Source organism: Cydia strobilella, chromosome 4 (genome assembly GCF_947568885.1).
Source record: "Cydia strobilella chromosome 4, ilCydStro3.1, whole genome shotgun sequence".
Taxonomy (NCBI): domain Eukaryota; kingdom Metazoa; phylum Arthropoda; class Insecta; order Lepidoptera; family Tortricidae; genus Cydia; species Cydia strobilella.
Window position 1 is genome coordinate 11950211 of NC_086044.1, and position 24931 is coordinate 11975141.

At 36.9% G+C, this 24931-nt stretch overlaps 1 protein-coding gene and 1 long non-coding RNA gene across 2 annotated transcripts in view; both read right to left on the bottom strand.

Moving 5' to 3' along the window:
• LOC134741106 (uncharacterized) overlaps positions 1 to 24931 on the bottom strand; it is an 82968-nt gene that overhangs the window by 53328 nt on the left and 4709 nt on the right. The window lies entirely within an intron of this gene.
• Positions 12235 to 13561, bottom strand: LOC134740862 (uncharacterized). Its single transcript, XM_063673514.1, has 3 exons — positions 13405 to 13561; positions 12577 to 12779; positions 12235 to 12408 (listed from the first exon to the last, which is right to left on the bottom strand). Exons 1-3 carry the CDS (start codon positions 13559 to 13561, stop codon positions 12235 to 12237), a joined length of 534 nt encoding a protein of 177 aa, XP_063529584.1.

Sequence of the window (24931 nt, forward strand, 5' to 3'; positions counted from 1 at the left end):
TTAGCTGGCTGTTGTTTTTGGTCTCCGATTTTCTGTAAATTTAAAGTTAATCTCAAATTTAATTGCGTAAAAAACATTGCGTAAACAAAACAGCGGCAGTAGCCTAACAGTGTAACCCGTGCATTTGTACAGTGGCGCGAAGCTCGTAATTTTTGGCCTTTGCTTTATCAATTACCTAAATCCAAAGTATATCTGAAAGCTAATTGAGAATCGAATTTAAACTGTTGTGAGATATACTAACATTAAATAATTACACGGCGCGCGAGTGACTAACACAAGTGAGTCTAAACCGTGTAATTATTTATCCTAGCTTTTAATAATGTTGATCATTAATGGAAATTATCAAATGATGCTTCACATCTCTATGCTGTCTATCGACCTGTTTGTGATTAGAGCTACCCGTTAGTTGAGTATATTTACGCCTCTACAATTGACTGGGTTCTGTATGGTCTTCTTGCTTATTTCGACTATTTCTTGATTCGAAATTCAGTGTGATCAGACTCTATGAATATGTATTTTTTCTTGTAATCGGATCTCTCGCCGTGCTATCCTCTGTTTGGGTATGTGGCTGTCTCACAAATCTTAATAATATTGTCTTCGGTTACCGCGATAGTTACTCATGAAATAAAACTATGAAAACGGATTATATCGCGTATATTGAATTTATAATACATCCCGACGTTTCGAACCCTTTACAGCGTTCGTGGTCAACGGGTGACTGAGGAAAAATTACAAAGTGCAAAAATACCCACATACTAAAATAATGAACAATCATAGACTATAAACTTTAAGGCTGGTTGTACATGCAAAATCGGTTCATAAGGCTAGTTATACACTACAATTATTTTCAAGTAAAGATATATATATATACGCGATAAAAACTACGCCGGCTCCAACCCTACACCACGGACCCGAGAAAATTTAATTCCCTCCTAAATTGTAGGAGGGTATCCCAATATGGGACCGGCAACAAACTCGGCGGGACACATCTTTTCAAAACATATTATACTCAGAATGTCCAACATCATCCAACACTAAGGTCTCACAGTCTATGTCTCGCTTGCTCCTTTATCAGATGGACTACAGGATCCCAAGCTGGTGGTAGAGAAAAGCCATCTTCCCTATTAAAGTTTGGATATTTCTTAATCTCAATGGCCTCGCGCAGCATTCTGGGTATGTAACGCTTCTCCTTGGCAAGAACCAGAGGCTTATCAAACTTGATTGAGTGATTGGCTTTATCCATGACATGCTCACAGACTGCAGACCTAGGTCGACGGTGCTTGACATCAGCTATGTGTTCCTTCACCCGAGTGGAAATGCTCCGTTTCGTCTGCCCGACATATGATAGGCCACACTCACAGTCCAGCCTGTACACTCCTGCAATCTGTAGAGGGGTATTGCATTTTACAGGCCTCAGGAATTGTGACATCTTCTTCATTGGCTTGAAATATATAATATATTGGCTTGGCATATTTCGACATTACTGGTGGAGTAATGTGTCTTATAAATGTATTTGCATGCATTATACTATGTTTTATGTGCAAATAAATGATTGATTGATTGATTAATTGATTGATTGAAAATTTTTATTTCAGGTCTGTCGGCCCATATTTTGTTAGTTTACAGTTCTTAAAAATATATTAGTAAACACACATAAATTGTAAAATAAATAAATTAAAATTAAAATTATAAATAAATTAGCTTCAATTCAATAAAATTTGAATAATGATGAAGAGGTAAGTAATAAAATATGAAATATGCATATTTTTCGTATTCTTACATTAACAGTAGGTTTTTATGTTGATTTCGACGTTTAAAGGAAACTAATATTAACACTCATCAATAAGTAGTCATGAATTGAAACAAGTAAAAATTTAAAAAATTTGGAAAAGTAAAAAGCACTAGTTCGCGAAAACCAACTTTCCGCACGCTAAACAGCCACGAAAAGTAGCATTTTTTGAGCAACTGTTTTAAAATAGGTTTTTTTAATCAACAATTTTTATGAAATTGTTTCTGCATTGTTTTCTTTCATTGAGGTGTGCAGTAAAGAGTATTTGTATTGTATAGTTTATCGTCTTTAAGTCGGTGCCTCAACCAGACTATAAAATAAGTCGGTGGTTAATTCAAGTTATGGCTGCTTGAGTGGTGGGGACATGAAAAGGTTCACGCAAGCCAGATTCTATGCGACATGCATCTACCTACTTTTCTTGACTAGGAAGGTGTTTGTCTCGGGCACGTCTCGGGCTAGGCAGTATCGTATAATTATAAAATTAAACGAACTTACCTGTAGACGTTAACAAAAAAAAACATATTAATTAAACTGAGACTTAAACCGTGCCGCCGTGTATAAAATTAAACGATCTTACCTGTAAGTGAAGTTCCATTTATATTATACGACCTAGCCTGAGACAGGTGACGCCCTCCCGCCCTGTATATTTACTAACAGTAATGTTCTCCCCTTTAATGGAAGTTGGAGTTCACAGGCAAGTCCAGTGAGTGCAGGAATGCTCTAAAAGTAATGAAGTTGTCAGCTCTGTCATCGAGTTTTAAATTTCTATTTGCGGCCAACTCTGAAAATCACGTGAAAAAGTTGGTACTACAAGTGAATATAAATAAGACATGTCTCGGGCCAGGCATATCGTATAATATAAATGGAACTTCACTTACAGGTAAGTTCGTTTAATTTTATACACGGCGGCACGGTTTAAGTCTCAGTTTAAGTAATATGTTCTTTTTTTTTGTTAACAGCTACATAAACGGCAGCGAAGAATTAAGCTTTATTGTTAAAGTCAACGTGGGCGAATCAGGCAATTAAATGGTTCGAGTACATAAAATACCTAAATACGACTAGTTATTTACGTTCTGAGACAAGAAGTTTATCAATAAATGGAATAAGTTGGTACTAAAGTTTGTTTCTCAGTTATGAATCCCTAACACTCGCATAAGTCTGTTCTTCCGAGAATAAGACACAAGAGTGATAGAAATTACTATATATTCCGAGGTTATTTGCCGTATATACCTATAAACAAGCCTTTCGTGATAATATTCTGCTGTAGGTAAATCCTCGTGTCAATCTCTAAGGGAAACCGCTCATATAAATGACATGTGCTATAGTACGAGTAAGTATATACACATTTTGAGCGAGACTCAACACGTTCGAATACACACCGTGGCTGTTGGCATTTTGTTCAAATGTAGCGACGCCGTCCTAAATTACGAAAATCCGGGAAAACCCAATTAAAACTAAGATCACTGTGCTAGCGACTGAAATTGATTCTTTCTAGTTCTGTTCAAGTTCAAAACGCGAACTAGATTCCAGTCGCCGTAGTTGCAGCTGAACGGCCTCAAGTACAAGTAGTGTACGTATAAGTTCCAACTGAACTCCATTGAAAATCAAATGAAAAAAGTTGGTCGAGTCTATGCTCGGCAACGAGTGTTTGCAAATAATCCTACTTGACCGCATTGCGAGTGTATACCTACTGACTTCATGAAGGAACTTGTGCCGCTTGGGGTCTAAACCTAGTTCTAAGCAAACTGTTATCTGACGTGGATCGCTTGAGATCGCGCGTCGACGTACGCTATACAATACTGATACTTTTTCTGTGGCTATACAATACTATTACTTATTCTGTGGCTATACTGTAACTGTAGAAAACTATTTCGATAAGAGGTTTCTTTTCGCTCTAAATAAACTTTTCAACACACTTGCTCAAAACGACGTTTTTATTCCACCGATTTTTGGCTCATAATCCTAGATATTAAACACGCGTGCTCTTTCAGTGTATTATTCCACTCGTGCTTTTTCATTATATTATCCGACTGAGTTAAAAAGGTAACTGATTGCTAATAATATGCATGGAAAGGGAGCCTTCTTTAATTGGTCAGACTGGCGGGCACCGGCGCGCCCGACCGGCCCGCCAGCCGCGCCACCCGCGGCCGGGGCGAGCACTCGTGGGGGCGAGGGGCGGCCGGCAGTATGACAGATGCAACACAATACTAACTGTTTTAACTATTAAAATTTGATTAATATGAGTTTGTTTTTTTTCTCACAAGTGTGTTGAAAAACGTCGTATGAAACGCGTGTGCATTGGTCATTACACACATCGGCTTTCTTATTGCGCGCTCGCTTATAGCTCGCGCGCACAATATCTCCTCGTGTGTGATGACCAACTTAGCACACTTGTATCATAATGTACTATTACAGTACATGTGGTGCTGCTTTCTCGCACTAGTGCGTAAAAGAGCACTTTTCGTGCATATGTCGAAAGTTTAAAGGGCCATATGTACTGTAAAACGTTGTACGATACACGTGCGAAAAGGTAATTCGCAACTCGTGTCGATTTAAAACACTCCCTGCGGTCGTGTTTTAATTTATCGCCACTCGTTTCGAATTTCCTCTTTTCCGCACTTGTATCGTAAATAACTAATATAGCGACTTCCCGTTTATACTATACCCTTACATAATACTTACGGTGAACTTTTAAACATTATAGAACGATATTAGAACGGCTACAAATATAATGACACTTACCAATACTTTACCAATAAAAAGTACAAATGCTACGAATATTCGGCAACTATTCGGTATTCGGCGTATTCGGCCACTTAACCGAAATTTCAGTATTCAGCCGAATACTTATTACACCTTGTATGTATGTATGTATGTATGTATAAACTCTTTATTGTACAAAGACATAGAACACAAATATGGCACAGAAATAGGCAGTACAAAGGCGAACTTATCCCTTTAAGGGATTTCTTCCAGTTAACCTTTGAGTAGATGAGAATTGATGAAGAACGGTAGACAAATATAGCACTGCGTACAATAGACTAGAGGAAAGTCAATAAATTTATAAAAGAGGGCGAAAATAAATAAAATAAGATAAAAATTTGAAGTAACAGTATAACAAATATATATAATACCTACGTTTTATAAAATAAATATACATCCATAGTCACAAACAGTTAATTCTGGTCCGATAGCCACAGTTTCCTTAACTGCCCCTTAAGCGATGCAACGGACCGCGATTTCCTTAAGGAGGGAGACAACTCATTCCAAAGCTGAACCGCTCGTACCGCAAAAGATTTACCATATGCACTAGATTTGTGATGAGGTGTTGCCAGTGCAAGATTTGCACTCGATCGAAGGCGATGGCCACTACCATCTGCCATAAATTTGAATTTTTGTGAGAGATAGACCGGAGAAGAAGGAATAAAAAGAACATTAAAAAGAAGAGAAAGAATATGCAGATCCCTGCGACGGCGGATGGGAAGCCATTTAAGTTGATTACGAAATAGGGAAACATGATCGTATTTCCTTAGACCGAATACAAATCTTATGCACATATTCTGCAGACGTTCAAGCTTGTCAAGCAGTTCCTGTCTCAGATCGAGAAACGCAATATCGGCGTAATCGAGAAGCGGAAGTAGAAGAGACTGAGCCAACATAATTTTCGTCGGAAGCGGGAGGAAATTCTGCAGGCGCCTGAGGGAATGGAGAGAAGCAAAAATCTTTCGGCTGATTTCAGAGACATGAGGATCCCATGAGAGCGTCTGGTCCATAGTAATACCAAGGTTCTTGACAGTAGAAGAGAAAGGAATAGGAGTTCCGTCGAACATAATATCTGGCAAGACCTGGTAAGACATCTTGGAGATGGAGTAAGGACTACCAATGATTATCGCCTGCGACTTTGTGGTGTTAATTTTCAGCCCGAAGGATGATGCCCACACACGGATTGATTCCAAGTCGGAGTTAATTTGGCTAACAAGAGAACTGATGTCATCAAGGTTGGACGCTGAATAGAGCTGTAAATCGTCTGCATAAAGGTGGTATGACGAATGCAAATTTTTGGTTATGCTATCAATAAAAATAGAAAAGAGTAGAGGAGATAGTACACCTCCTTGAGGGACACCGGCCGAAAGTTGAGTCCATTCGGAAACCTTGTCATCAACCCGAACTCGCTGCCGTCTCCCAAAGAGGTAACTACGGAACCAGGACAGAGATGTAGAAGAAACATTAAGTCTATTAAGAAATGCGAGAAGTATATCAAAGTCCACAGTGTTAAAAGCGCTACTGAAGTCCAAAAGAACCAAGATAGTGACATTTTTACCTTGTATATTAATTGCAGAATTATTAAAAACGTACCTACTGCAATCCATTTTATTTAATACTTATTTAAAATGTATTCTTGGTAAATATTGTAAATGAACAACATTTCTTGGGCATTTGGTGATTATTAAATTTTTATTATTGAATTAAAACTTCTTTAGGCGCGACTAGAGGGTAACTCAAGATTTTTTTTCTGACGGAAGTAACGCTCAGACAAACATCAAAACTGAGTCAAGCAACGTATTTTATTTAGAAAAATTACAAATATTACAAAACCTATTTTGCTTTGCCACCTTACTCGGACGTTTTTTAAACGGTGAGAATATATTGAAAAATTCAGAGAAAGATAGTAGAAACAAACAATTTAGTTTTTCCATACAAATACAAACTGTTCCTACCAATTTTATTGACCTGTCAAACATTTGAAATTGGTTGTCGGTGTCGGTACGGTACACTCGAGTTCCTCAAATTGAAGATTATATTAAATTAAAAGGTTTTGAATCGGCAACATAAAGTTGGTCAAGCAAATCTTGTCAGTAGAAAACGGCGGCAAATTTAAAAAATGTAGGCGCTAAGGGATATCGTCCCATAGAAAATTTGAATTTTGCGCCTTTTTCTACTGACGAGATTTGCTTGACCAACATTATATCCACAACATTTATCGCGTATTTAGATTGTAACATAATAACCTCAGAAAAATATTAGTTATTATACTGAGTAACAAATTATGTAATCTGTCACAAAGTATTGTCATTATTAATTGTCAAACTTTATGGGTGCAGAAACGGAATAAAACTGACCTACCTCCGTAACAGACTACCGCATCGCGCCCGGCGGTACGGTACCATAGAGTAACTTATACTAGAGCGGTACTGTCATAGTAAATTTTGTAACCCCAGTAAATTCACTGCCATCTGTCGACACACTTTAAAACTAAAAATAAATATTTATAAAAATACGATAAAATGTATTTAAATATGGATAAATGATTTATTTATTTGCATTAATTATTTTTATGATTTTGACCTATGTTCTTTCACTGATATGCGTTAAAATTGTTAAATAACAAACGAAACCGTCAACGCCATCTATACGACAGTAAGCCAAAGCTAGTAGCGCCCTCTGAACGAGAATCAAATTTTCTTGATTTTCGAGGCACGTTTTTTCCTTAGACTGTATCCATCTATTACGGAGTTATATCTATCTTTGACGGTACTAACGAACGTACGGCGAGCCTACCACAAATAGGAGTAGAATTTGCGAACTACGTTGTTCGCGGTAGGCCCTCAGCTGACACATGAACGAAACTATTTTGATTATTTTTTCAAATAACTATTAGACTCGCGTTATCTTTTCAAAGACATTTGATGACATTTTGTGTTGCCAGTTTTTTAGATCTGAAAAATAGTACTTAATGTGGCGCAACCGGTACAGGCCGAAAAAAAAATTGTTAAAAAGTTTTACTTCAATCGCGCGTAAAGATTACACGCACACACTTGCTTTTAGGGTTCCGTACCCAAAGGGTAAAAAAAAACGGGACCTTATTACTAAGACCCCGCTGTCCGCCTGTCTGTCTGTCACCAAGCCGTATTTCATGAACCGTGATACCTAACAGGCAGTAGACGAGTCGCGGCGCAGGGCCCGCAAGGGCCACCCGCGCAGACGCTGGAGAGACGACATCGAGGAGTTCGCCGGCGGCACCTGGACTAGACTCGCGCAAGATAGGAAATTGTGGTCATGCATGGAGGAGGCCTTTACCCAGAATTGGGTCCCCAAAAACTTTAGTTAATTTTATTTTTATATTTTACGTTTTAAAATAATTAGTACTTATTTGTTATAATTTATTTTAATTATTTTGCAATTTTAACTTTATATTCCTATTGCAATTCTTGATGTACTGATTAAATAATATTACTAATATTCATTCTTAGTAAGTACATAACATAATTTAATGTAAATTTTAATATGCTTATATAATGAAATACATAACTATAATAATTTATTTCAAAACTTAACAACTATGTTTATTTACACGAATAAATTAAAAGCAAAATGAAAATAAAGATGCTTGAATAAATTATAATCTAAAGTAATTGATAATTCTCAAAGTAAAACTATGCAAAAGTACCTATATAAAATGTTTAATCATTAAATTGTTTTAAATGTGTAATTATTAATTTGTACATAGATTGTATAAAAAAAAAAGGAATCAATAATATTTTGAAAAATTGCATGATATAATATAAGTAGATAAGTTATGATTAAGTAGCTTTAGGTAATTGATGATAATCGATTTTATAAAATTTCTTTTAATTTTTCTTTTGGTTGTAATTGTTTTGCCTAAATTTTATGTTTTTGTGGGAATAAATGGCTTTATTATTATTATTATTATTATAGGCAGTTGAAATTTTCACAGATGATGTATTTATGTTGCCGCTATAACAAGAAATACTAAAAAGTACGGAACCCTCGGTGGGCGAGTCCGACTAGCACTTGTCCGGTTTTTATCATAAGCTAGACTTGCTTGACTGTAATTACTAATTACATGCAGTACCTACTACTCGGCAACAAAAGTTAAATCTTAACAAACGTTTTATTTTGTAGGCGAACGTTTTTACAATAAATATGACTCAAATGTGCACATATTTTTTCCGAATATTCGGCGCTTCGGCCTAGAGCGTGGCCAAATATTCGATTACACAAAGGTAAGGGGTAGGAAATGCGTGCTTTCTTTATTTACTGAATAATGAAATAAATTGCTGAACCACGATCACGATTGACTGAATCCGATAAACGATAATAGAATTTAGATAAAAGAAACATCCTTACCGAATGAACACTTAAGTCCCCAGCAAGCTCGGCCGAATTTTACCTTCCCATACAAAGGGAGTTTCATTCTCATTTTAAAACTACGTCTTGGATTGTAATGAAACTTTGCACGTACAATGACATGAGGTATATCTAGTCCTGTAATTAGTTTATATAGCTCCAGTTTACAAAACAAACTAAATAGAGCAAAAACAAGTTTTGTATGAAACAATTAAATTCGCTGTATTTTTTTAACTATGGTATCTGAACTTACATAAAATAATTACAGTACTAGATATACCTTATCCTATTGCAAGTACAAAGTTTCAGAGCACTCTAGCTGGTCGTTTTAAAATGAGAGCGTAAATACGTTTGTATGGAGTACCGAGCTTGCTGGGGACTCTTAATAAATATATTTCCTCTGTTCCCTATTTCGCTAAACATTACATAATCAAAAATAATATTTTTTTTGTTATACTAACATAGAATTGAATGAATTGAAATTTATTTGGCGCACCCTACAGACAAAAATAGTGGTTTTATTAAACATCAAACAAATCGAACGTGTGATTATGAACAAATAAAGACGTATAAAACTACAGACTAACAACAACAATATGTGAACAATATATTTCGACGACCGGTCTGGCCTAGTGGGTAGTAACCCTGCCTGTGAAGCCGGTGGTCCTGGGTTCGAATCCCGGTAAGAGCATTTATTTGTGTGATGAGCACAGATATTTGTTCCTCAGTCATGGGTGTTTTCTATGTATTTAAGTATTTATATATTATATATTTCTATTCTATTCTATTCCATAATATTTATTTATATTATATTGTTAGTTTGTAGTTTTATACGTCTTTATTTGTTTGTTTGCTAACTGTATTTTGTTCAAGGTTGTTTTCATATGTGACGTTTTCAATCAAAAGGTACCACATTGTCGCTTGCCGATAAGGTTGATTTCTAATTGAAGCTAGGAAATAGCGCCTTACTGACAAGCGACAATAAGTACCCTTTTGGTTGAAAATGGCACATATTATGCCCTAAATATATTAAAAGATTACCACGTCTAAAAGCTCCGCCTGCGGCATGTATGATGTATCTCTCACACGACACATTACGCGTTACCTCTCTGTTATACCAGGTCGATATAATGATACAATTAAGGTAAAGTAAGCATCAACCTTGTTAAGGGACTTGGCTTCAGATACTTCATTATATCTTCAGATACTTCATTATATCTTATTATAATAATTATGTAGAAATGTAAATTATATATTTTCCGGGACGCTATATAAAAAAAACCTTGAATATTAAAAAAAAACCGGCCAAGTGCGAGTCGAACTCGCGTTCCAATGGCTCCGTACATTACATTAAATCAATGTATTTTTTATGTGAAACGTGAGTGAAATGTCTTTAAAAACCCCGTAGGGGTCGGGTCGGATCAAAAACTAAGTAATTAAGTTCGACTCACGCGTAACTGCAAATTTCTAATAGGTTTTCCTGTGATCTATAGGTAAAGATCTATTTTGTGTATTTTTTTCAAAATTTTAGACCCAGTAGTTTCGGAGATAAAGGGGGGAATGGTAATTTTTTGCCTATTTTCTTGAATAACTTCTAAACTGTTTATCATAAAATCATAAAAAAATATATTTGAGATTCTCACAATGAACTCTTTCATTTGATATGTAACACGATATAGTTTGAAAAAGTTTATTTTTTTTATTTTCTCATTTACCCTCCAAAAGTGGCCCCGTGTTTAAAATTCATTTGTTTACGTTACATGTCCGTCTTTGGGTCACAAACTTACATATGTATACCAAATTTCAACTTAATTGGTCCAGTACTTTCGGAGAAAATAGGCTGTGACAGACGGACAGACAGACAGACAGACAGAGACGCACGAGTGATCCTATAAGAGTTCCGTTTTTTCCTTTTGAGGTACGGAACCCTAAAAATCAACATATGCTTTCTTCACAGTTAATTAACAGATAAATATATTTTAACTATTTCGTTTCTTTAATCGATCGTAACATGATTTCAATTCCAAATACACTGTAGTGAGCAGAGGAAAAATAGCTAGCATTTTTAATAATTTATTTGTAAACGTGGGTAAAGCTGTAGCTAGTAAAGAAAACTTAGATTTTAAGACATTTACTTTCAAAAATCTTAAAAACAGCAACGCTCGAGGCCATGACGATTTAAACACTGCAATGATCAAAAGTAACATAAATCTTCTATGTATTCCTCTCTGCATTGTCTAACGAAAGTATAGCACAAGGTATCTTCCCATCTCAGCTTAAAAGAGCAAAAGTAATTGCAATTCATAAAAAGGCATGTAAGTCTGATGTTAACAGTTTTCGCCCTATATCACATTTCATATTTCTTTCAGTATTATCTAAGGTTTTTGAGAAATGTTTGTCTGTCAGGTTGGAAAAACACGTTAATAGAAATGGCTTACGAGAATAAGTATGGTCAGTATGGTTTTAGAACTAATAAGAATACTTCAACTGCAGTTATTAATTTAGTCACTGAAGTAATGCTGGCACTTAATGACGGATACTATTGTGGAGGGGTATTCTGTGATCTTACCAAGGCATTTGATTATGTTGATCACGAAATACTCCTCACAAAACTGGAATCATACAAATCGATTGGTGGCTCAGATGGTAGAGCACTGTACTAGTGATCCAGTGGTCGTGGGTTCAGGTCCCACCCAAGACAGTGAATTTTTCCGCTTTTAATTTATTTCTAAGCTTAATAGCATCGTCCGCAGACGTTTTTTCTTGATACAAAATTAATTTGGAATCATACGGTGTACGTGGTACAGCTTGGAATCTGTTAAATTCATACCTCACTAAACGTTCCCAGTATGTTGAGATCAGAAAAACTCAAGAGTATATTTCAATCAATATGGCGTCCCACAAGGGAGGCCCTCTACTTTTTATTATATTCATTAATGATTTACCACACTGTATTACCACTGGAACAGCGTATCCTAATGCTGACGATACAGAGCATCGTTATTAAAGCTCGCACTGAACACGAATTAAATATGAAAATGCAGAAATGCTGGTCGGATTTGTGTAAATGGTTACAAATACAAATGTTTATTTCATAGAATATGGTACAAAGATGGTCAATTTACAATAAGCAAACTCGGCAAACTGTTTAAAAATGAACTGTGATAAAAGTTTTTACATGATGTTTCGTTTTTACATGATAGCCTAGAACATATTCTATAGAGGTAAGTAAGACGAAATTTTAAGGTCCTTACGACAGCTTGTTGCGTATATGCAATTACTGCGTCTTTTTGTCCCTACGCCGACAAGTCAATTTCCGGCCTCGGTCTACTTGTAGGCCCGATATCGCGAACCGTGTCTCGCAGAAAATCCCCACTTGTTCGCCCGTTACCCCTCCTGAATGCGCTCTTAGCATCAGCGCCCGAGTGTGATTTATTTGCTGGGAAAATGCTAGATGAATTGTTGAGGTTCTGTGAGAGGATGGATGCACGTCCTTCAACAGTTTGAATATGCTTGTTGTATGTTGTATCTTAGGGTGGTAACTGTACATAATATTATTAGGTTGGAGTTGCTGCCCGCCTTGGTGTGGATGGCCGGTGTATCCTCTGTAAAGGACTCTGGGCAGACGTAGTACATACGTTAGCGATCCCCTTCTGTATGCAGTCCTCCAGCAGGTCCGCGTCGCTCAGGTTGCTGCTATCGGAGGTGTCGGGAGCGTTCCGCGGCGGGGCCGAGTAGATGGACAGCACGGACAGGTTGGAATTGCTGCCCGCCTTGGACAGGATGGCCGGTGTGTCCTCTCTGAAGTACACTTGGCAGGTGTCGCCGGGGGTTTGGGTTCCTGTAACAATTTCCAATATGTTCACTCGTTGAATCCTGGCCATAGACCTTTCATACATTTTGTATGAAAGATAAGAAATTCTTATGTTATTTTATTTTGTATGGAATTTCGTGTGTAGGCTTATAATTTTAGCTAGGTATTTTTGACCAGTTGTTGTTTTGAAAGATTATCTAAACTTAATTAAAGGAATACGTTACGTCTTCAAACTGCGTTTCTGGATGTTTTTATTCACACATATGCGTTTTTTTTGCTAAATTTGTTAGTGGAATGTTAATTGAATTTAATTTAGAGAAAAACATCAAGTATCTAGCAAAAAACGCCAGTATTTGACACCCTGTAATGCAAATAGTCCCCACTGTATGCGAACCGTTTCAAAGGATGTTCCTTCCGTAAATATTCCAGGGGCCTTTTTGACAGCTTTTGTTAGAAAGGGACTTCCACTTATATTACAAGCTACAAGCTTTTGATAAACGGGCCCCAGCTGTGGAGTGTACCTTCCTACCGAGGTTTCCTCAAGATATTACAGAATGGAGTTCTTCAAAAGGTGTCGACTTTAAAGAGTTGACAACTTGCATGTTGCACTATAAATAACAATAACAGCTAACATATGGCATAAAGTACTGACCTCGTAGTGGTTCACTGATCGTCCTCACAGGCAGAGCTCGGGGTGCAGGTGAGCGTTCGTTGCCGTCATTCTTGCCACCGTTGTCTTCGGTGCACAGCTTCAAGCTAAATATTATTACGTGGTACGTAGCATTTTTCTCGTACCAGTAATCTCGCATTGTCAAACCGAAGATAGTGCGACTCGCCTGTACCTAGGGCGTAAAATACGTGAAGCGATCGAGATTGGGCGCCGCCCTTATTTCAATCGGGATAGCGGCTGGGCTGTGCCGCCAGCATGGAAGCCTGGTGTAGGCACCAGTTTCTACGAAAGCGATTACCATCTGACCTTCCAACCCAGAGGGTAAACTAGGCCTTATTGGGATTGGTCCGGTTTCCTCACGATGTTTTCCTTCACCTAAAAACGACTGGTAGGTAAATATCAAATGATACTTCGTACATAAGTTCTGAAAAACTCATTGGTACGAGCCGGGGTTTGAACTCGCGACCTCCGGATTGCAAGTCGCACGCTCTTACCGCTAGGCACAACCGCTTTACCAAATGAAAAAACCGTAAAAGGTACCATTTGAATTCAATTTATCGGCGTACTTAGGAAGGTATTAAAAATGTCCTTACCCTCTAGGACCAGAGAAACTTCCTACCATTTAACTTTGCTCGTTAAAATACCATTGTTTAAAAGTTTTGTACTTGACCGATGTGGGAACCGTTGTTTATAATTACAAGAAAATTAATATGAAATTGATGTTAACAGTTTTTGCATAGTGTTCATATAGTGGGTATAGTATAGTTTGAATTATTATTAATCATTAAACCCTCCCCCTCTTTCATAGAGGCAATCTTTGTGCAATTTCTCAATTTATTATGCAAGTTTTATCTCTTGGAAGCCAATTCGAATCAGAATGATGTCATTTAGTTATAAAGTGCATGATAAATAAATGACATCATTTGAATGTAACTAATTGTATATCAGTGTACGTTCGAATTGGCCTGTTGATCTGATTCAAATATCAGATGAGGATAGGAATGACTTGTCTTATCTACATAATATTAGGGTGAAGGACATAGACGTGGTATATGATATTTCGTCGTAGTTATATTTTCTACGGGGCACCCGCATATAATGTGAAATCTACCACTAAAAAACCATTGTATTTTTTTCAGAATTTTTAAATAAATTTTAGTTGTCGCTACCGCACCTTAAACTGGACCCTATATGCAAATAGTTTTTTTTTCGACGAATAAGGTCCACCCAAACATATATAAGACATAGTAACTAATGGCCCGATTCGAACTTTAAGATACGTCAAATATTAGTTCTAGATACGATATGAATCGGATATGTCAGTGCCAAAAGTGAAGTTTCTTCAAACAATAATGTCGCTTTTGACACTGACATATCCGATCCATATCGTATCTAGACCTAATATGTATGAGAATTCTTAGGGCAAATAGAGCAATAGTACATTATTGCAGAGGCCGGGAAAGGGCAATTCGTAGATGAGCTTCGCGTCGTCCGACACAGATAACGAATCCACGAATTGAGGCATTTATAGTGCTTTTCTCCAAACATGCGAGGAAATAAGGTAAAATAGTCATTATTTAAGCAAACTCAAAATTGTCGATGACAATGATTATAATAGGTACTTACATCTTTTAGAAATGTTTTTTTTTGATACGGCCGCGGCCCCGAGAAGAATACTTACCTTCTTACTTTACAGTGTGTTTCCACGTATTTGATCCTCCCGCTCAAAATGAAAGCAAACAATAGGTACATCGAAAAACATTTTTGACTGAAAAGAATCTCTTATAAATTAATTATGTCTCTTAGAGATTTATTTTATTTTTTTCGTTAGCCAACTCCCCGCTCTTTTATCTCAACCTCCGTCTTTTAATTAAAAAGTTGAAGATATTTTAGACGGTGCGTGACTACTTTTGTAATGCTTCAGCTACTGTTTTCGTGGTTCCGTAGTCAACTAGGAACCTTTATAGTTTTGCCATGTCCGTCCGTCCGTCTGTCTGTCTGTCCGAGGCTTTTCTCCGTGCTTATAACTTGTTTGCAGAAGAGCAAAAAGGCTAGAAAAGGCAAATCCACTAATATGGCAATTTTCGATCTTTTACATAAAATTATGAGTGAAATTGATAATAAGCGACCTGCCTGTGCTTTATACATGGACATGTCCAAAGCATTTGAATTTGTGGATCATAATATTTTATTAAATAAATTATACGACTAAATAAATAATACGCGGGAACGTTCACGATCTCTTAACCCTTAAATGTATATGCATCGTATATTTGATGGTCCGTGGCTCAATATGCAGCTATCCAAAATCACATTTATTACTTTTATACAGAATGACACATCTATTTCAATTTATTAAAAAGTTACACAAAAAATCATGCATTTAAGGGTTAAAATCTTATTTAACTGGACGAAAGCAAATAGTCAGAATCAACAAAATTTGTACTAAATCGAAAACTGAAATATGTGTTTAGTCGAAGTCGAAGCATAAAGTGATTAAATACGGAGTGCCTCAAGGCAGTGTACTAGGCCCATTACTCTTTCTCATGTATATAAATGATTTACCACGGATAACACAACATTCTATGATACTTTTCGCTGACGATAGCACGATTATATTTACTGGAAATGACCCGCTAGCTTTAGAAGTTACCATAAATAAAACTTTAGAGGACATAATTGACTGGCTGAATAAGAATAATTCGCGCATAAACTTAAACAAAACTAAAATAATGAGCTCTAAACAAAGAGTTGATAAATTACCTAAACTCACTGTAAAATATAAAGAGCATCTTTTTGACGAGACAGATTTGACAATTTTTTTAGGATTAAGCTTAGATAGTAAATTGACTTAGATAGAATATTAATTAAGTAGGTAAGTAAATTATTAAATTTTATTCATAGATTAAGTTTGTAAATATGCATGCACCATCTGTACAATATTTTTATGCCTAATGGCTAAACATAGTGATACCTCCTTTATACAATGGTACGACCTATGAAAACCTGTTTATAAATAAATATATTTATGATTTATGATTTTGTATAGCAATACATATATATATATATATATATCCAATAATTAATGTCATATAATTGTCATTACTATACCACACTATACGCACAACATACGTGACGCACGTCAAAATCGGCTGGCTAGAAAAAACTATAAAGTTTTGGGGTCTGAAATTTTGCATACTTGTTACTAATAGAAAAAGCCACATCATCAAAAATAATTACAAGCCAAAACTCGCTGGGGGCAGATTCACTTAGCTTATCCAAATCTTAGCTTAGCCACTCCAGCTTTGTAAATTATAAATGGTAATACACTCCGGATAACGTTATCTTAATGAGCATTTATTATTTATTGAATATTCTTTGTGTTTTTAATTTATAAAATTTGACAAATGTGAATACCTATATATCGGAATACTTGTATTTTTAATAATAATTGAATTTTATTTATTGAATTTTTAATTTAATTATTTAATTTGAATTGTATTGTGTTGAGTTTTAATTATTTGTTGCATTTTCTAGTCAAAATGATGATAATTTGTTGTGTTGTGTTAAATTATAAGGCTCATCCGGTTGTGTCCTAGCTAGCCCTAAGTTAGCTCCTAATCATTAGTTAATTTGCATGTTAATTTGTTTTGTAATTGCACTAACATTATTTTTATTAGCTATGTAAGCTGTGACTAACATATGGGTGTATTATGCCTGATAGGCCAGGAAATAAATGCCCAAAAAAAGGTATAGAGGAAAATGCTTGGAACACAATTTTTGACTCCTTAGCTTTGTTTGGACCAGTTAAAGTCCCCGGCCGTTACCCTGGTGCTGGGGGGGAGAGGGGGGTTTGAAGGTTCCATTTTTCGGTTTTTCGATTATATCTCGGAAACTATGCGTCTGAGTGACTTGGCCACTTATACAAAATGAAAAGAGATTTAATTTGTTACAAGTTTTATTCAGTCAAGTTTATCGATATCTTGTATAGTTTTTGAGATATCCGCTCTTGAAGGTTTATTTAGGGCTCTCATTTTTATCTTGATTATCTACATCAGTAAAGCTGCTAGGCCGGGTTTGAAATCGTTTTCGTATAAATGGGGGTGCTGAATTTATTTACGGTATTTAACATTGACACCATTCCTAAGTAAAAACAAAATTAAAAAAAAATGTTTTTTTATAAAACTCCTCTTTACGCTTAAACCGCCGAACGTTACCAAACCCGGCGTAGCAGCTTTACTGATGTAGATAATCACGATAAAAATGAGAGCCCTGAATAAACTTCAAGAGCCGATATCTCAAAAACTATACAAGATAAAAAAAAATTACCTAATAAAACTTGTAACAAATTAAATCACTTTCCATTTTGTATAAGTGGCCATGGCGCTCAGACCCATAGTTTTCGAGATATAATCGAAAACCGTAAAATTTAACCTTCAAACCCCCCTCTCCCCCTCAGCACCAGGGTTACGGTCGGGGACTTTTGATATGTTTTTCTCCTAACTAGTCCAAACAAAGCTACGAAGTTAAAAATTGTGTTCCTAGCATTTCCCTCTATACCTTCTTATTGCTTGGCCTATGAATTAAATGATAATTTAATTTTTATTTAATTTAATTTAGCACGGCCAAATTTAGATTCCTCATCCTTAATTTATCCGAAAATGATATATTACATGCCCTAATATGTATAGTTTCATGTTATCGTAAACCGGGGTGAATAAACACGATTTTGAACTTCTAGCTAGATTTTAACAATGAATTCATATATATTTTATAAAAAAGTGATCTTTTGTATGAGTGTAATTACACTGATTTACAAATAATAATGAGTGTAATTAGTTGGTTCTTAAATTTTGTATACATATTTTTAATTTTTACCCGCTTAGTTTAGAGAAAATCAACAAAAACTACCCGATTTCGACACATTCGTGAAACGGGGTCGATTAGATAGACACGTGACACGTCTTATGGGGTGACTAGCTTTTGCCCGCGGCTTCGCACGCGCAGAAGAATACTAAGCCATTGTTATTGTTATTGTTATTTAAAAAGCCATACCAATTTATATCACCTTAGCTTATATATAGCCTCCCGGGCGAAAACTCGTATAGCGGTTAACGGCTATGTATGATGAACCCTCGTGAACGTCAGCTGCCGCTCCGTTGGTGGGTTGAGCAATGACAGCCACCGAAATGCGTAACACGGTCTTACCACCGCGATACAACCGGCTGACGATTTGTTTTATTAACAATAGCATCTAAACTATCATCTGACAAAGTATCAAACGGGAGGCGATGACGCCGATGACTGAAAATAATTTTCTTTTTCACATGTTCATGTGCCCAGCTGACGGTCTTTCCACGGCGATACAATCGGCTGACGATTTTGTTCATTCACAATAGCAACTGACAAAGTATCAAGCGGGACGCGATTACAAAAAAAAATTATAGACTTTATTTGCTGCCATTCCTCAACCCACCAACGGAGCGGCAGCTGACGTTCACGAGGGTTCATCATACAGTCGTTAACCACTATACGAGTTTTCGCCCGGGAGGCGATTGGTTATGGAAATCTGTTCCTGGCCCGCGGTCTATTAGCTTAGCTTGGCCTTTTTTACAGTCAGGGAATTTGAATGTTTGTCACTTTTGAACTTGAATGTCATTACATAGAGTTCAAAAGTGACATACATTAAAATTCCCTGACTGTACCTATACTTTAATCATTTATTTACACAATACAATAAAAATGTGCACACTACATTAAGAAAAATACAGAAATTGAGAAAATCTTAAAAAATAATGTAGTTACGTGTAAAAAATCCGCAACGCAGGCTTCGTCTGGTGGCTACAAATGCAAATCAGCAACATGCTTCGTCCCAAAAATATCAATGATGATATCCGGAACAGGCCTCGTCATTTTTTTTTGTTTAAATAAAATAACCGTCACGAATCGTACCTGGCTCAAATGTCCCCATTACGCTGGAAGCGTTACCGCGCTGAACGGCCAACGAGGTCTGTTGGACCAGGTACGATCCGGACCGAGGGTCGCACCCCCTGTCCCTCAGCCGCCGACCCAAATTCCCTTACAAAGTCCCTTTCCTCCACAGGCCAAGGTCCCGCAGTCTCTACGTTGGTTCCAGGGTAGAGTACTTGGCATGCTTCATTTTGGCAGCATACTCCGCGGCAGTACCAGCAGACCTGACAGTGAGACTCAAGTGGGACGGCGCAAATGTACTCACAATCACTGTACCTATTAGTACTTCCTTATACACAACATTATTGGTTTTGCCTTGAGGTACTAATATGACCAAGCTGCTCGACGAACTCACTCTGGAGCGAGCCACGTAAAACTGTCCGTGTGTTGTGATAAGCAGTCCCCCCTTAGATCTATCCCTGCTGTTTTCAAAGACTAACCCAGAGATTTATTAATGGTCATTGCAAAACAGACCTTAAGGGGAAACTGCAACCTTTTAAAATCAAATGGATAATCAGATGGTATAAGAGGTATGCGAGGTATGTACATTGATTCACCCCTAGCGCAACCAGTAATGACAGTGGCCTCTACCACATTTTTGTGTAACGCTTTTATACGCAACCTGGTCCCGTTGCACAACTTGAGAGGATTCAGATTGCGCAGTAACATCACTGGAGCACCCACTTTAAGGACAAGTTTATGAGTCCTGGCGGATTGAGTGAATTCAAGAATTCTACAGGATACTGAACAGCATCATCCGTATTTACTACAGAGTCCATAGAGCTGTATTGGCATTCTGCGCCTTCGAACTCCTTTAATAAAGTGTCGTTAATAACGGAATCTTGGTCATTCTTAGGAGTCAGAATAGCCTGTTCACACAACCACTCCGTGGGTTTATCGAGCAGGTTTTGGACATCTGGGTAAATTCGGGCTATAAGATCTTGAACGGTGTACACAACTGACGCAAGTTCTGGTGGAATTACAATTTTACCCTCAGTTGTCGGATACTCTCCATTCCCTATTTTAAGCAAAAGATCGGAGAATTCCCCAGCTCACATGTCATCCCTAAGATGAACTCGCATGTTCTCAGTAATGTTTAGTTTTTTTATGAAAGGCCAAATATTTGACGCCTTAATGCATGCTTTGACTTCGTCAGCTCGAGTTCCTCTCGGTACTACGGGCAAAGTCTGACGAAAGTCGCCCGCTAATGAGACCGTGACCCCTCCCATCGTGAAGTTGGTCCCTCGGATATCTTTAAGGTTCTATTTAACGCTTCAAAAGCACCTTTGTGCGCCATAGTGCTTTCATCCCAAACCCAAACTATAATTTTGCAATCGCGCAACACTTGTGCTGCGTTACTTTGTTTTGTTTTCAGAGGCAGTCTGAGGTGTGAGCAGTTTTTTAAATGTTAGAGGGAGAGGAGGCTTGTTTTTCATTTTCGAGTGTAACCTATCTAAATCGATCCATTTTTCTAATTAACGTCCCAAAAAACCATAAAAACTACAGCATATTGATATTTTGTCATTCCAACCCCACCGTGCTCCAACAGGCAAGATGGTATTTCACGTCTGCTACGTTATGTTTTAAAATAGTTGTTGTTCTCGTAATCAGCGACCGGATAAACCAAAGAAACAATACCCATGTCGATTTTTAGATTTTGTAACCACATTTCCCCCTTTTAGGGGTTGAATTTTCAAAAACCCTGAAACACGTATTTACTCATTTATTGTTAGAAATACTCGTGTGAAGTTTAGAATAAACTTAGTCGAAACTGATCTGGTTTCCCCATACAAACCTTGGACCCTCATTTCATCCCCTTAGGGAATGAATTTTGTTAAACCCCTTCTTAGTGGATACTAACGTTATAAAAACTACCTATTGTGAAAAATTCAGCTCTCTAGGTCCAAAACGGTTTGGGCTGGGCGTTGATTTAAGTGAGTCAGTCAGTCAGGACTTTTAGGTTTATATATATATATATATATATATAATAAATAAATAAATTAGAAAAAAAAACAGGGCTGTCACAATCTTCAAATAGGTTTTTTTATTTGGTTAGCGTAAATAAATTAACTGACCTTCAGTAAATCACTTTTTTTTATTAATGAAGCTTAATTAAGGTATGACATAGGTACTCAAAAACGTTTATATATGTAGAATATAACGATGTGAGTTCATGCAACTATGAGAATTACGGCATTTGATGATGATGAGAAGATGAGATATCCTTTATCATAGTGAGTCATTAGAACCCTTAGATCATTTTAGGAATTCATAATTTATTTATTGCATCCATGTTTTACATTTAGTGGTACATACATAGTAGGTTTCACATGGACCCTGGTAGGGCACAGCAATAGTTTTAAATCTAAAGTATGCTAGATATTAGTACGAATGTAATCATTATATAAATTAGGGGAGGAGGGAGGAGGATTATGTAAATTAGGAAAAAAAGGGGAGCCACCTACATTTTTGGTGCGGTGTGGATGTGGATGACAGGGTGGGGGGTGATTAGTGCCATACAATCATACATTTATGAAAGCACCTGTTTAGTGTTTAGGTTTCTGCATTAAGTTTGGTGTCATTAAGGATGACTCACGTTAGACCGGGCAGTGTCCGGGCCGGAGCTTCCGGTGCTTCGTTTTCTGTGGAAAGCATCACGTGATTACCTGTCATGTCATAGAAAAGTAAGCGCCGGAAGCTCCGGCCCGGACACGGCCCGGTCTAACGTGAGTCATCCTTTATGTTAATATCCAGAGAGGAAAATGAGGAATACTTTTGTATGGAAAACCGGTTTTGAGGTGGTCGTCCCCTTTCGACTTATAGATTAATCTAGGTCTCACAATTTAAAGAAAGGTGATTTAGTTAAACCAGTGATGAGTGCCTAAACAAGTAAACACAGAGAATAAATGTTAGCATAACAGTGATTTTAAATCTAAAATTATTATCTAAAAATATTTTTCATTATAAGTAGGTAATTAAATGCTGCATATAACCAACCAAATAATTGAAAACTATGACATATGAATGTCATTTCGAACATCGATCGTCCGAGATAGTACTTGCGTAAAGTAGTAAATGTATAAACTCGTACTAAACACTAAGCAATGTGTAATCAAACAGACCCTAAGGCAAGTGTACACGCTAGTAGCTGCCTTATCAGATAAAAATAGATTATTTATTATCTCGAAAATGGTGTTCTAGTTCATCATAAGCTTAATTTAGTAATGAGGTTAACTTCATATAAAATAAACAGAATCAGATGTCAACCCAAACAGACGATTAAGGCGATAAGCTTAATCCACATGAATGACTTCATTCTAAAGAGGGGTTTTCCGGTCCCTGGTAATAAGTATGGGTACTAGGCGACGATATACATAGCGTTTAATTTCCGTTCCATTTCGTAATGAACAAAACAATAAGTTTCACGTAGTGTGAAGCTCGGAAGATAATATAATAATGTGTTTAATGTTGCTTGTTCAAAATTTCAAACTTGCAAATTGTGTTCGGATAGTTATATATATATATGAATAGTTAATAAAGCTTCGTAATGACTAATCAAATCAAAGCAACAATGTTAATTTTATTTATGAACTATAGTAATAAATTCGATCCGATTGTAAATGTGATTTAATATGTGTTCAAAACGCGAAAGTTTTAAATGTTATCTTCTTCTTCCCGCTAGACCTGTTCCCATTTACTTGGGGTCGGCCTTCCTTGTCCTCAATTTCCATCTACCGCGGTCTTGCGCTACGTTCTTATTTAAATGAGCTTCTTATAGGTCTTTTTCAACCGTCGTCCACCAGATGGTAGGTGGTCTGCCTGAGTTTCGTTTAGTGGTTGGCAGTTTTAGGGCCAGTTTCACCATATGGTCTTCTGAACGCCTTTGGACATGACCATACCATCTTAAGCGTTTTTCCTTGACCTTTTCGATAATCGGGGCAATCTTGAAGCTTCCTCTGACATACTGATTTCGGATTCTATCCAGTAGCGTGACACCCGCTGACCAGCGTAGCATACGCATTTCTGTGGTGTGCGGTGTGCAGCTTGTCTAGATGCTGCTTATTGGTTGCCCACATTCAGATCCATACAGAACAGCCGGTCTTATAGCGGTCTTATACAGATGCCCTTTCACTTTAAGCGGCATCTTTTTGTCGCACATCACGCCTGTGAGTTGACGCCACTTCATCCATCCAGTAGTAGTTCTGTGCGTAACGTCCTTGTCAATTTTGCCGTCATTACTGAACACAGATATTTAAAATGTTAGGTATTTAAAATGTTAAGTTTTAAATGTTATATTGTAATAAAGTTTTATTTAAGGTTACATGCAAAAATAGGTTAGGTAAAAAAAGGTAGGTTCCGAGGTTCTGGGGCAAACTGCCGAATCCGACACAAAACCAGACTATTCAACGTTGCCACGACGTTTGGTCGCCTAAATAGTGTTTTAGTTTTAAGTTTATAAAATGCATAGGTATATGTTAGTTTGTAAGGTATTTGTAGTATGGGCCTTGTTGCCTTAATTAAATTTTAAATAAATAAATAAAAATAGCCGCCATATAGGTATCTGTGTCAAAATAAAACGTGCATCTCTGCACTGGAAACTAACTCAGCACGAGTATATTAAACGTCCCATTTTCATAGAAATTTGTCGTTTTTGCTGACACTATTATACTTTGTTACTGCAAAGTCTGTGCAGAGTTCAAGCTTGATCCAACTGTATTGCAAACGCAGAACTCGCAAGGAAAGAACTTGGTCATGATAAAAATATTGCTGGCTTACACTTAACTAATTCTGAAACACGCCCTCTTAATTTTGGACGATTTTTGGCACGATCGGCAAGTCTTCAACAAATGACTTATGCTTGCCTTCGTGAGTAGAGTACATAAGACTAAGAGTTCTGGAGCAGTAGTTTTAAATAAGCAAAATGCATATCACATGCTCTATATATATAGTTAGCAATATGATCTAGACCACATTTGAAACAAATCCACAGCACTTACGTGCTTTCGACGGTTAACTTAGTAGACTTACTATAAGAACAAAATCTACCTTAAGTAAGACGTATGGGTTAAAACATTTATTAAATACTAGCTTTTACCCGCGACTTTGTCTGCGTGGACTTAGTAACCCCAGCTAGAGTAAGAATAGCGCCTGGAGAAAGTCTTATAGCAATTATTCAATTTGAGCATATTATGCACACAAATTAGCAGACACTTCATTAATTATCTCAATTCCACCCCGCTTTTTACTTTCTTAAGGGATGATTTTCTGGATAAAAACTATCCTATGTCCTTCTCAGGGACTCAACCTATCTCTATGCCAAATTTCATCTAAATCGATTCAGCGGTTTAAGCGTGAAGAGGGAACACACACAAAGACAGACAGACAGACAGACAGACTTTCGCATTTATAATACTAGCTTTTGCCCGCGACTTCGTCTGCGTGGACTTAGTAACAGCAGCTAAAGTAAGTGTAGCGCCTGGAAAAATTCTCATAGCAAACATTCAATTTGAGCATATTATGCACACAAATTAGCAGGCAC